General features: G+C 43.0%; 1 protein-coding gene across 1 annotated transcript in view; it reads right to left on the bottom strand.

Annotated features, from left to right (window-relative positions):
- Nucleotides 1-7405: 7405 nt before the first annotated feature.
- Nucleotides 7406-13108, bottom strand: part of LOC113810321 (sphingomyelin phosphodiesterase) — a 45614-nt gene continuing 39911 nt past the window's right edge. Inside the window, exon 13 of the mRNA XM_070119417.1 lies at nt 7406-7626. Coding sequence (XP_069975518.1) covers nt 7494-7626 — 133 coding nt within the window. The 3' untranslated portion in view covers nt 7406-7493. The remainder of the gene's footprint in view (nt 7627-13108) is intronic.

The following is a 13108-nucleotide window of genomic DNA, read 5'->3' as shown; positions in this document are numbered from 1 at the left end:
GGCCTTCTCATACTGGTTGATAATGCCAATTGTTCTGTCAGTTGTTAGGCGGATAAAGTTGGCTCTAAGTGAGGGATGATATATAATTTGTGTAATGTCATCGGCATACATGATGTAGTTACTACGTATTAGTGGTGGAGGTAAGGCTGAGGTGTAAATTATGTATTAAGTTTTATTATTTCCTTTCTGTTGTCGAGAAAGTTGCTAATTAATTTTGTTATTGGTGTAGGGAGATTAAGTTGTAGGAGCTGATATTTAAGCCATGGGTGTCATACTTTGTCAAAGGCTTTTGCAATGTCTCTTAGAACAATGTTGAATTTGTTCTTGTTGGCTAAAGCCAGAGCAACTTCCTCGTATGCTACTGCTATTGCTGAGGTTGTGCCTCGGGATGCACGAAAGCCATATTGTTTGGGGTTTAGGTGATTGTTGTTCTCAAGGTAGTAGAGGAGTCTTTTATTATTTTTTCCAGGAGCTTGCCAGGTATCTCTAGGAGGGATATGGGCCTAAAATTCTCCGGTCTGTTTGGTGTCTTCCCGGCTTTTGGTATAAGAGTAATTTTGCTGGGAAATAGCCAGAGGCCAGAGATGCGTTGAAAATTAACTTTAGTCTCTGAATTATTGTTGGTGGCCAGTGTTTTGATCTGGTACTGGGTTTGTAGGCGTTGTAGCTTGCGGTAGGCTCTTTGGCTTCTATTGTATTTTTGTACCACCTTTCTGTTTCTTGATTTATGGCCTAATAGGCTCTCTCGTTTAGATCGAGGACTTCCTTGCTATTCAGTATATTTTTAAAAATTTCCCAGTATGCATTCTTGTAGCAGGGTGTTGGGGTAACAGGTATGATCACTGGGTTTGTGGAGATATCCAAAATGACTGGAAGGTGGTGACTTGTGGTGATGTCTCCTGGTTCCTGGTGTTAATCTAGTGTTTAAGTGGGCGTATCTATTTGCGAGAACCAGTCGTCCATCTGACATAAGGTGAGCGAGGCTATTTCCCACAACGTTATCGTTTGTTGAGTTGCATAGTGTTCTGTGTCGGGCGTTTAGGTTTGCCATGATGTAGACTGGTTTTTGTAGCCTTATGAGCCTTAAGAAGTCCGGGTAAGGGAGGTAAGGTCTACGGGGTGGGAGATATCCAGTGGCTATTATTCTTGGGCCCCTTATGGTTTCAATTTCGACGTCTAGGAATTCTTCCTCAAAGTCGTCCAGGATTTTAAGTTTAAGTCCTTTCTTTATGGCTACAGCAACCCCATCTGCTCTTTCCCCTGAAGCGTTCCTTTGGTAGATGTTATACTAGAATATTTTCATTCTGTCTTGGACTTTTTGCCCATGGCTGTTAATAAATATTATGGCCGTTTGATGAGCTGCATATGTGTTCGCTAGTTCGAACCTCTGGATGTTCCATTGGAGTACATTGTGCTGCAGAATGCGGTGAGAGGTCATTTTGATGATTTATTTACGGGTGTTAGTATTTCACAGCATTCGTCTCCAATCTCTTTAAGGTTGTGTCTCTGCTGAATCATCTCTGCTGTTATTTCAATGGAACCTGCATCAAGGAGTGCCTTTATTTTGTTTTCCATATGCAGATATTTTTTGTTGGTGAACTGGAATTTTATCTGGTCATTTTTTATTTCTTTTCCTAGCATATGTTTTCCAAATGTTGCATACTTTTTGGGGTCATGGGCGAATAGTTGGAGGCCAATGTCCGTAGGGTTGGCTGGGATTCCTCCATACAGTATCTTTTTAGTTGGTTTAGTTTTGGTTGTTTCCCTTTGTGGTTTTGGAGCAGCAGCAGAAGAGGTGAATTCAATCTCTGTGTCTAGTGTTTCTGCTTCCATCTGGGAGAGGGCTGAATCTAGGGCACAAACATGTGGTGATTCACTCGTTGTGCTCTCTGTAGATATATAGAGTCAAGCCGTTTTTGAGTGCAGCTTGCAGGTTCGTGGATAGGTTGAAAGGCTGTTTCTTCGGTGTGATCAGCTGTCTCTTCTGTAGTATCGGCTGTCTTCGTTTCCATATTGGGGATAGTTGGCTTAGTTTTTGTAATGAGATTCTTTGACATCGATACATTAAATATGGATGCTGAATCCATAATATTAGGCACTTCAACTTCTGGAAGGTAATCTCCTTTTAGGCCTTTCTTGACCTCTTCTGCATAAGTCCCAGGTTTTCCTAGGTTGGCCAAATGCGTGTGAATGAGAACCACAAGGACAATGTATAAAATGTCATTTGGGACTTCAATGGTTTTTTCGGTGGACTTGACTTCTTAGAGGGCAGTTTGGGCTGCTTTCTCTTTTTCTATTTTAGGGATGGCTTCCTTGCTTTGTTTGCATTTTCCAGATGGTGTTCTGTGTGCTTCTCCGCAGTTGATGCATTTGGGGTTTTGTTTGTTTGTGCACTCTTGGAATGTGTGGCCTGGCTGAGCACATTCACTACAGACTTTTATGTCTTTGTTTAGACAGTTTTTCCTCATGTGGCTGTATGAGTAACAGGACATGCATTAGGGGATACTGGTGTATCTTTCATATTCAATATTTCAGGGTGGAATGGAAAACCAGAGTAGCCTTAGTCCGTTTTCTTTTATTTTGTCTACCATGGTCATGATTCGGAATCTGATTTTAACAATGTGGGCTTTTTTTTTCATTATGAAGACATTGTCTACCTTGGCAAAGGAGGCATTCCTCTCTATAGCAAGTTTCAGCTCTTCTCCTGTCTAGTCTAGAATTTCATTATCTACACATTTTAGAACTAGTCATCTTTGATCTCTTCTCAAGTGAGAGAACAGGGGTATGTCCATCGACAGTAAGGGCATTGAATGTGGTGTCTTCATACATGGATGCATTCATCTGTCTCTATGATAGCTATGTAGCTATCGCTGGAGTCGAGTAGCTTAACAATCTTGATATCATTTCTGCATAGGATCTGCAACAACTTTGTCCGTTTTTTTAGGGGGAGGCCCCCCTTCCACTTTGATTCTTACTTTCGGCATGTTGAGGTTTCTTACATGCTTTGATTTGACCTACGCCTGAGTCAAGAGTACCAAGTGATTACATCCCCCCCCCCCCCACTGTGCTCTTGCTGCAACCGTAGGTCATAGGGGTGATCACGTGGCTTGCTCAGGAGACCCCAAGACGGGGACCTATCCCTTCCTCTACTCACTATAGTGGAGGCCTTATGGAGGACCTCAATTTCCCTATCCCTATTCTCGACCCTCCAGGACCACAGGGCAGGAGATCCCCCTGAGTGGCCTGGAATTGGAGCTTTGGTGTGGAAGATGTTCCACCATCTCCCACAGGCCCAGGTTGCACTAGAAGAGGATAAAAGATCGTGGGAGTAGTAGGTGTCGAAAGATCACCTTTGTTGCAAGGCACCCAAAACAGCTGTTGGTTTGATAGGCGCAGCTAGTTTTGATTACCTGCACTCCAAAGGAGCGACAAAGAGAGGGCGGAGACTCTCAGGTCTGGTCAAGTTCGAGGAATCCTCAGTGGCTTGACGGAACCTTCTGCAGAGTCTTCTTGTCAAAATCTCATTGGTGAGTGGTGGTGAGATATCTCAACCCCAGAGGTGAGACTTGTGTCAAGAGCAACGGGAGTGACTCTTCTGTCGAGAGCAGCAGGTGTGGATCGTGCTAAGCAGGTGACAATAATGTCGCCATTGCTAAGCAAGTGACAATGATGCCACTACGCTAAGCAGATGACGATATCGCCACGCTAAGAAGGTGACAGTGATTCCGTAAGGTAGGTGAAGTGTTGGTGTTCTGCTGCTTGCTCTGCTGATCGCTCTCGTTTATTCTCACTGCTGGGGTGATTTGGTTTGTCTGTGACTCTTGGTCCTCTAGCATTTGATGCACGGGCGACACTACTGTCGAACATCTTAGTTGATGGCAGGCCTGACGAGGAAGACGTCACAGAGAAGGTCGTCACAGGAGTTCGGGATTTTGACTCTCAAGGTAGAGGGAAGTCTTGCGCTCTATGAGTGGAGTCACAGACGTGTCCTGGCGTTGCTCTCTGCTTACCAGATGGTAGTTTACTGCGTCGTCGGCGAGGGTTGCTACAGATATGGTTACCCTCGACAGAGCATCGCCGGCCTCATTGTGTCGGATGTCGGTCGTAAACTGTGAAATGTAGTCCAGGTGGTGCTCTTCACAAGGGGGTTGGCGGCGGGTCCTACCAAAGGCACTGTACCGTGACTGGCGTTGCAACAGGGTTTGCGAAAAGAAGGCAGTAGGTTGCCATTGCATACCCTGATGATGGCAATGTTGGAGGCGTTGACCGCTATGCTGAGAGTAACCTCAGGCAGGGGATGGTTAAGCATGGTGGCAGAGGCTAGGGCTTTTTTGCAGGCTTCAAAGGCTTCGTTCGTCAGGGACATCCACTGGATTTGAGTGTTTCTGCTGGCCCTGTTAGGTGTGATCAGGGCGTGAAGGGGCTTGAGCTGGGCACACCTAGGGACGAACCTTCTGTAGAAATTGAACATGCCCAGGAATTTTTGCAGTCGTTTCTCAGTCGCTGGCCTGTAGAACTTCCTTATAGCAATAACTATCTGCGCTGGGGTGATGCCTTGGGGGGTGACAGTGGGGCCGAGGAAAGAGAGAGAAGAGACACCTAACTGTCATTTTCCCGGGTTGATAACGACGCCCGCTTCTTGCAGTCTGTTGAAGAGAGTGCGGGGATGGCGGGCGTAGTCTGCTTCTGGGGCGCTGGCGACGAGGATATCGTCGATGTTGGCGAAGACGCCCTCAAGGCCGCGAGTCACGTCATTGATGAAGCGTTGGAAGGTCTGAGCAGCGTTCCATAGACCGAAGGGCATCCTGAGAAATCTTGGGGATGTCCTCTTCGGCGATCAGGATCTGGTGGTACGCCCGCACGAGATTGATCCTTGAAAAGACCGAACAGCCAGACAGCTCATGGGAGAAGGAGTGCAGGTGTGGCAGGGAGCGGTGATTGTGTTGAGGTGTTGGTAGTCACCACACAAGCGCCACACCATCCTTCTTTTTCACCAGATGCAGAGGGGCTGCCCATTGGCTGCTGGAAGGCTGTATGATCCCTAACTGCATCATGGGGTTGAACTCCGCCCTGGCGCTGTGACATCTGTCGGGGACCGTGAGTCATGATGTGGTGCCGTACCTTATGTCATGGTTGGGTGGCCTGGTTATGTGGATGAGAGCCTTACTTCGGAGATCGCCCATCAAACCATAGTGCGCTAAGAAGTCGGCGCCGATGATAGGTTGAGGGAGGTCGGTGACGAGGAAGATCCAATGAAGTCACTGGCTGGGCTCACCTTTTAGCGAGAGGGTTTTCGAGCGCTCGCCGTCGTGTTGGCGGAATTCCATCGTCACGGCAGAAGTGGCAGCAGCTGTGGCAGACACTGTTGTTATTGTGGGTGTCTTGGCTGTGATCATTGCATCCGCTCCTAAGGCTAGTTACTGCAACGGGAGGTCTGACACCAGTAGGATTTATTGGATATCAGCAGGTAGCCGTTTGAAGAAGAGGGAGGGCAGTACGTCTGATGGAAAAGTCGTCCCAGTGTGGTTGAGGAGGCGCTGAAGGTGTTGAAAGATTTCCGTAGGTGTGCATCTGTCTGTGTTTTCAGACGAGAGGAAAGAGCTCAAGATGGTTACGAGATTAGGCGCAGAGCGTCTGAGAATGGTCTCCTTAAATTCGTATGTGGCGAATCATGGATCATTCAGGAAGTCGCCGACGGTCAAAAGGAGTTTGGGTGGGAGGTTGGTGACCAGCATGCGGAATTAGATTGTTCCTGAGGAGGAATTCCTGTTCCACTTGGAAAAATCATTCCAGCAGGCTGGTTAGAGAGCATATTGGTAGTGACCTCTATGTGGCTGACATTGTGAAGAAGCTCCGACGGTCACCAGTGTAGAGGGTGTAAAAACCAAACTGGATTTTATCTCTTTATTTGTCAGGCGACCAAGCAGACATGTCAGGTCCACAAGCGAGAGGTGAATAATGATTTCACCTAAGGTCCGGTGGCTTAAGTTAGCTCGGCCGGTTTGGGCGGTTCCACGGCGGGAGTCGGCCAATCGCGAGTCAGGTGCGGTCCTACCTTGACTGTCAATTAGGAGCCGCTACACAAGACGGAATGGCATCCGAGAAATGGTCTTGAAAAGAGAGATCAGGAAAGAATGGTGCAAGTATGGCAGGAAATCAGATTTGGTTTTCAGATATTGGAAATAAGACGTAAAATAGAAAAAAACAACACAATCAAGGAAATGATCTTGTTAGACATATTGTTTGAAAATCCAGAACAATTAGACGAAGAGATGGCATTGCTTGAAGTAAAAATGCTTATTAGGACTTCAGTGAATCTAGATCCTGTCATTTTAAGGTCCTACGACAGGAACAAGTGGACAATGTTACCAAATTGTTGATGAACTAATACACTATGTGAAAACTGACTATATTATGGACATAAATCAATCTGAATTTAGCAGGAGCAAGACTGGTGATAAACATTCTATACACACAAAAAATAAGAATACAAAACAAGAACCATAATGGCAAAGAAGATTAACAGACAAGATTGGAAAAAAACAGGAAAGATATCAGTATTTTACAACAGTGGTAGAAACAAAATCTGAAAAAGGAAGAAAATAAAAACGACTAGAACCGATATACCATGTTAGGAATAGGGTATTCCTAGGGGTCTAAAGAATCAAAACTGAGGGTCAAAGCTACCAGTGTAAGAATTAGAAAATATAAAGAGAATTGTGTCACACACAGGATAGAATGTTTTAGTACAATTTGTGAAGATTGTTTGGAAGACTGGATGAAAAAGAGACTGGAAGTGAAGCAAAAACAGATGCAAAACACGTGTACAAGAATGTAGAATGGTGAAAGAGTTCTCCTTGGATGCAAAACCAACACTGACTTTGCTTTTGTGCCGAGTTTCTGTTACGTTTTTACATGCTTGTCTCGTTCTGAAGCGAATCCAAAGTCCCCAACAGACATAGAATAAAGAAATTTCCTCAGAATAATATGGTAACCTTTATGCTTTGTCTCTTTTAATGTGTTTGGTGTCTTATCATAACCCCGGTTACTTTCTTTTGTAAAACTGGACGAAATTAAATTTGTTGTATCAGGTATAAAGCCTTCTGCTTAGTTGTCATAAGAGTGAACCCCATGCCCTCAGTTCACATTTACTATTCTTAGTTTATACACTTTGGTTCTTTTCTTTGATCAGTAGACCAAGTCACAAAGATGTGTCTGAGAGTGGCTTCAGGTTCCTCATTGTAGTCCTACATGTATACAGTGATATTGTTATTGTTGATATCAATATCACCTTTAATGTCTTTTATTATTATAGTTTATGATTTATATCATAGTTCCTATTTTCCAGTCGTCGATATCGACATTGCAAGAATAATCTTTCACACGAAGGAAATGAAAATTCCTCAAAGGTGACAAGAACATGTAATTTCTATAAAACCTGTAACCCAGCAACAGATCGGAGCCCCTAAGCGCCCCCGCCGGTGGTCGCTTGTCTAGAGCGTCCTGAGGTGGTCGCAGTGGCTCTTGTCGGAAGTGTCGGACACGGCCACGCGGCACAGGAGCGTTTGCTTGCATTCTTCGTCGCACCCCTCCTGGCGGTAAGGGCGCGCATCCTTCGTGTAGTACCTGCGGGAGAGGAGAAAGGCGAAGGAGCAGAGCGGCGGGAGACGGCGAAGGCGGGATCTCTCATGCGATAGACAGCGATGAGATACATAGGAATGGCCTTAATGGCGAGGGTGGTCGGGCCAATGGAAATAACAGGAATGGTGATGAAAAATCGTAAAATTAGTAATGATGATAACGACGATTGATATGATTATCACGATAATTGAAATGATATCATGATATTAACTGTATAATCCAAATATTACTAATATAATATAATGATTTATATAATGACCATGATTAAAGTCGGTAATGATGATGGTGATAATAATGATAATAGTTATGATAACAATGATAATTATTCTTTGAACACGTAAAGTAATATGCTATTACTATTTCTATTTACACCACTACTAGGAATGATTATGATGATAATAAGGATAAGAATAACAAAAAATAATAGTACTAATAATAATAATTATGATAATGATAGTATTTATAATATTAATAATGATAATAAGTTATCCTGCTAACCAACCAACCAACAAACTAACCAACGCTACCAAAAATATAACCTTGGGCTGAGTATTTTGAGCAATTTTACCAGGTTAATACACCAACAGTTAACTTGGATGCGGGTAGTGCCGAGATTCCATTGCCGGACCCACTTATCAGTTAGGATCCACCCTCCCTAACTGAAGTTAGGGGGGTGATATCCAAGCTGAAGAGTGGCAAAGCAGCAGGTATTTGCGGCATCCCTGCTGAACTATTAAAGGCTGGTGGTGAACATATGACACGTGGGTTGCATGCTTCCCTGGCTGCCATCTGGCGGTCCGGTACCGTCCCTCCTGACCTGTTGAGGAGTGTGGTCATCCCTCTCTGGAAGGGAAAGGGGGACCGATAGGACTGCAGCCACCACCGAGACATCACACTGCTCTGCATACCAGGCAAGGTTCTTGCCCATATCCTTCTGAGACGTATCAGAGGCCAGAGCAATCTGGATTCACTCCTGGTATGTCCAATATTGGGGGCTTACCAGGAGTGAAGTGACACTTCGAGTTATTGTAGATCGCCGTCGTGAGTTCGGGCGTGGGCTGCTTGCAGCCTACATCGACCTTAAGAAAGCGTTTGATACGGTGCATCGTGAATCACTCTGGGAGATCCTGAGAGTAAGAGGAATTCCAGCAAGGATTACTGGACTAATAGCAAGCCTTATACTGGCACTGAAAGTGCTGTAAAGTGTGTGTTGGTTGGGGGGGGGGGGGCTGTCGAGCTTCTTTCCTGTTAGTTCAGGAGTGCAGCAAGGCTGTGTCCTTGCACCAACAGTTTTCAACAGTTGCATGGACTGGATACTGGGCAGAGCTACTGTTCAAAGTCATTATGGAATAACTCTGGGCAATATCAAGGTTACAGACCATGACTTTGCTAATGATGTTGCTATTCTATCTGAGTCTTTGGAAACCTCAGCGGTGGTTCTGGCTGCATTTAGTAATGAAGTAAAGCCCCTTGAGCCTAGAGGTCTCCTGGACCAAGACCAAGATCCAGGACTTTGGGGACTTGGAGAACCTGTTTGGTCGGGACGTACATGCGGTGAGGACACTGAAGTCACAGAGAACATTACATACCTTGGTAGTGTAGGTCATAACTCTGGGCTGTCAGACCATGAAGTCAGCAGATGGATTGGCCTGGCAACAGGGGTCAGGTATTGGAGATGCCGGTACCTATGCAGGACTAAGCTACGCGTTTTCAAGGCCCTGATAATGCCAGTTTTGCTATATGGTGGTGAAATCTGGACATTATCATGTGTATTGGAATGTTGTCTTAATGCCTTCTGTAATAGGTCCTTGCGTTGGATCATGGGGTACAGTTGGCAGGACCACGTGTCCAACCAACGGTTGCACCATAAGACTGGCACAGGACCTGTTACTTTCACAATCCTTGATTGCCAATTCATGCTATTTGGTTACCTGCCTCGCTTTCCACAGAATGATCCTGCCCACCAGGTTGTCTTTGTATGAGACAACCCCGGGTGGAGGAAGCCTGTGGGATGACCTTGAAAGTCATGGCTTGGGCAGATCGATCAAACCTGCCGTGAGAAGCTCGAGATAAGCCGAGTCCCTGCCTGGCGGCTTGCCATGAGGGACCCCCGAAGGTGGAAACAAGGGTGGATGTGGCTATGCACCCCCATCGGCGTTAGCTTCATGATGGTGGTGATTGGCGGAGGTAAAAAGAATAACACTAATAATGATAATGTGAAGAATTTGTGATGATTTGATAATAAAGTAATGGTAACAACAATAACAATATTGATGATTATCATAAGGATAAAAGTAATGGTAATATTGATGATTATTATAATAGTAATTATGATAATAATGGTAATAATAATAATAATGATAATGATAATGATAATTACAATAATGATCATTATAATAATACGAATGATAATGATAGCAGCAGCAACAACAATATAAACAACAGTGATACTGATAACAATAATGATAATAGTAATAACTAGAAGCGCTTAGAGTGCGCATACCTCTGCCAAGGCAAAAAAGATACTAATACGATCATTTAAAAAAATCTTAGATCCGGTTTATCATCAAAATTTATTGGAATCGGAATTGAGCGAAAGCACAGCTCTGGTTGGAAATCTATAAGCTTTTGAGTTATCCTGCAGCCCAACGAACAAACAAACTAAAAATGTTATAATCATCATTATCATCACTTTAATTATCATGCAATTATTCATTCGTGTAACTATTATTATTATTGCTATTATTGTTATTAGTGTTAGTAGTAGTATTATCATCACTGTCATTATTATCATCATTATTATATTGATAATCAAAATTATAATTATGATAATGATTATAAAGATAATAATGACAATAATAATGATAATGATGATGATGATATAATAATAATAACAATAACAATAACAACAACAAAACAGCAACATCAACAACAAAAACAACAATAATAATAATAATAATGATATTAACAATAATGATGATAGTGATAATGATAATAACAATAACAACAATAAATGTAATAGAGATAACACTAAAATAATATTAGTAATAATAATGATAGTGATAAGGATAGTAGTGATGATAGATATAAGAGTAATAATAATAATAATAATAATAATAATAATAATAATAATAATAAATAATAATAATAATAATAATAATAATAATAATAATAATAATAATGATAATTATAATAAGAATGATAATGATGATGATAATGGTAATGATAATGATAATAATAATAATAATAATGTTAACAATAATAATGATGATGATAATGATGAGAATCATAATAACTGTAATAATAATAACAAAAATGATTGTGATAATCATAATTACCCTGACAATCATGGTAATGATGATGATAATAATGATTTTAATGAATGATAATGGTAATAATAAAAAAAAACTATAATAATCTTCATGATAATAGTAATGATAATATAGGCAATAAATATGATAACAAAAAATGACTATCATTACTCTTGTCATGGTCATTATTCTTATGATTATAATAATAATTATGACAATAATAATGATAATGATGATAATAATGAACATGATGATACGACTACTAATACTAATGTTGATAATGATAACGATAATGATAATAATGATGATGATAATAATAACAGTAATAACAATAATGATAATGATAATAATGGTAACAACACCAAAAGGGGCGCATAGACGCACCCATCCACGGGGGTCCTTCATGCCGCCAGGCAGGGACTCGGCCCATCTAAAACTCTTCACGACAGGTTTGATCGATATGCCCAGCCCATGACTTCCTAGGTCATCCCACAGGACTCGTCCATCCAAGATTGTCTCACACAGAGAACCTGATTGGCAGGATCATCCTGTGAGAAACGAACCAGCTGGCCATATAGCCTGAGATGGCGATCACAGATTGTGCAAGTAATATGTCCTGTGCTAGTCTCACAGTTCAACCACTGGTTGGACAAGTGGCCTTGACAGCAGTACCCCATGATCTGGCGCAAGTACCTATTACAAAAGGCATCAAGACGAGACTACAATGCACAGGTTTCATTACCGCACAGTAAAACTGGCATTATCAGGGCCTTGAAAATACGTAGCATGGTCCTTCTACACAGGTACTGGCATTTCTAAATACTCTTGTTGAGAGAATTAATGACCCCTGCTGCCAGGCCACTCCGTCTACTGATTTCCTGGTCTGACACCCCAGAGTTACGAACTACACTATCAAGGTACATAAAGCTCCCTGTGACTTCAGTGCCCTAGCCGCAAGCATGTATTGACCAAACAGGTTCTAGCAAGTTCTCCAATGTATTGGATCTTGGTGTTGGTCCAAAAGACCTCTAGATCCATGGGCTTTGCTTCATTGCTAAATGCATCCAGAGCCACAACTAGGGTTTCCAAGACTTTCGAATATAGAATAGCAACATCATCAGCAAAGTCAAGGTCGGTAACCTTGATATTGCCCAAAGTTACTCAACAATGGCTTTGGACAGTAGCTTTTCCCAATAGCCAGTCCATGCAAGTGCTGAAAAGTGTTGGTGCAAGAACACAGCCTTGCCTCACACTTGAATTAACAGGAAAGAAGCTCGACAGGCCCCCATCACACTTTACAGCACTTTCAGTACCAGTATACAGGCTTGCTATTAGTCCAATAATCCTTGTTGGAATTACTCTCAATTTCAGGATCTCCCAGTGATTCCCAATGTACTGTAATGAACTCTTTCTTAAGGTCGATGTAATCTACGAGCAGCCCATGCCCGAACTCATGTTGGTGCTCTATAAGGACTCAAAGCGCCAGCATACAATCTATTTTGGACCTCTCAGGAGTGAAACCAGATTGCTCTGGCCTCTGGTGCCTCAGTAGGTGGTCTCTGATATGAACCTTGCCTAGTATACTGAGCAGTGTGATGCCTTGGTAGTTGCTGCAGTCCCATTGATCCCCTTTTCTCTTCCAGAGAGGGATGGCCACTCCCCGAAACGGATCAGGAGAAACAGTACTAGACCGCTAGATGGCAGCCAGGAGAGCTTCAAGCCATAGGTTCATCAACAGCCTTTTACAATTCAGCTGGAATGCCGCAAATACCCACTGCTGTGCCACTCTTCAGCTTGGAGATCGCCCCCTGACTTTGGTTAGGGAAGGCAGATCCTCACTGATGGGTGGGTCTGGCAGTGGAATATCGACTCTACCCGCATCCAAGTTAACTGTTGGTGGTACAACTGCTCAAAATACTCTGGCCACCTACTGAGCAGGCTGCAGTCACCTGTAAAGAGGGCTTGGAGTTCAGGACGAAGGTCATATACTAAGAAATGGCTTTCGACCTCCTCTGCATGACCAAATATACTATTCATTGTCTTTTCTCAGCAGTGGCTGAATGCAACTCCCAATTCCCTGGCAGACAGACTTCTGTGGCTTTCAGTGTCTCCTGTGAGATAAAATTTTGCAATGCTCTTGGGCATTTACCTGTTGA

Source organism: Penaeus vannamei, unplaced genomic scaffold (assembly GCF_042767895.1).
Source record: "Penaeus vannamei isolate JL-2024 unplaced genomic scaffold, ASM4276789v1 unanchor190, whole genome shotgun sequence".
NCBI classification, from domain to species: domain Eukaryota; kingdom Metazoa; phylum Arthropoda; class Malacostraca; order Decapoda; family Penaeidae; genus Penaeus; species Penaeus vannamei.
This window is presented reverse-complemented; position numbering and strand designations above follow the sequence as displayed.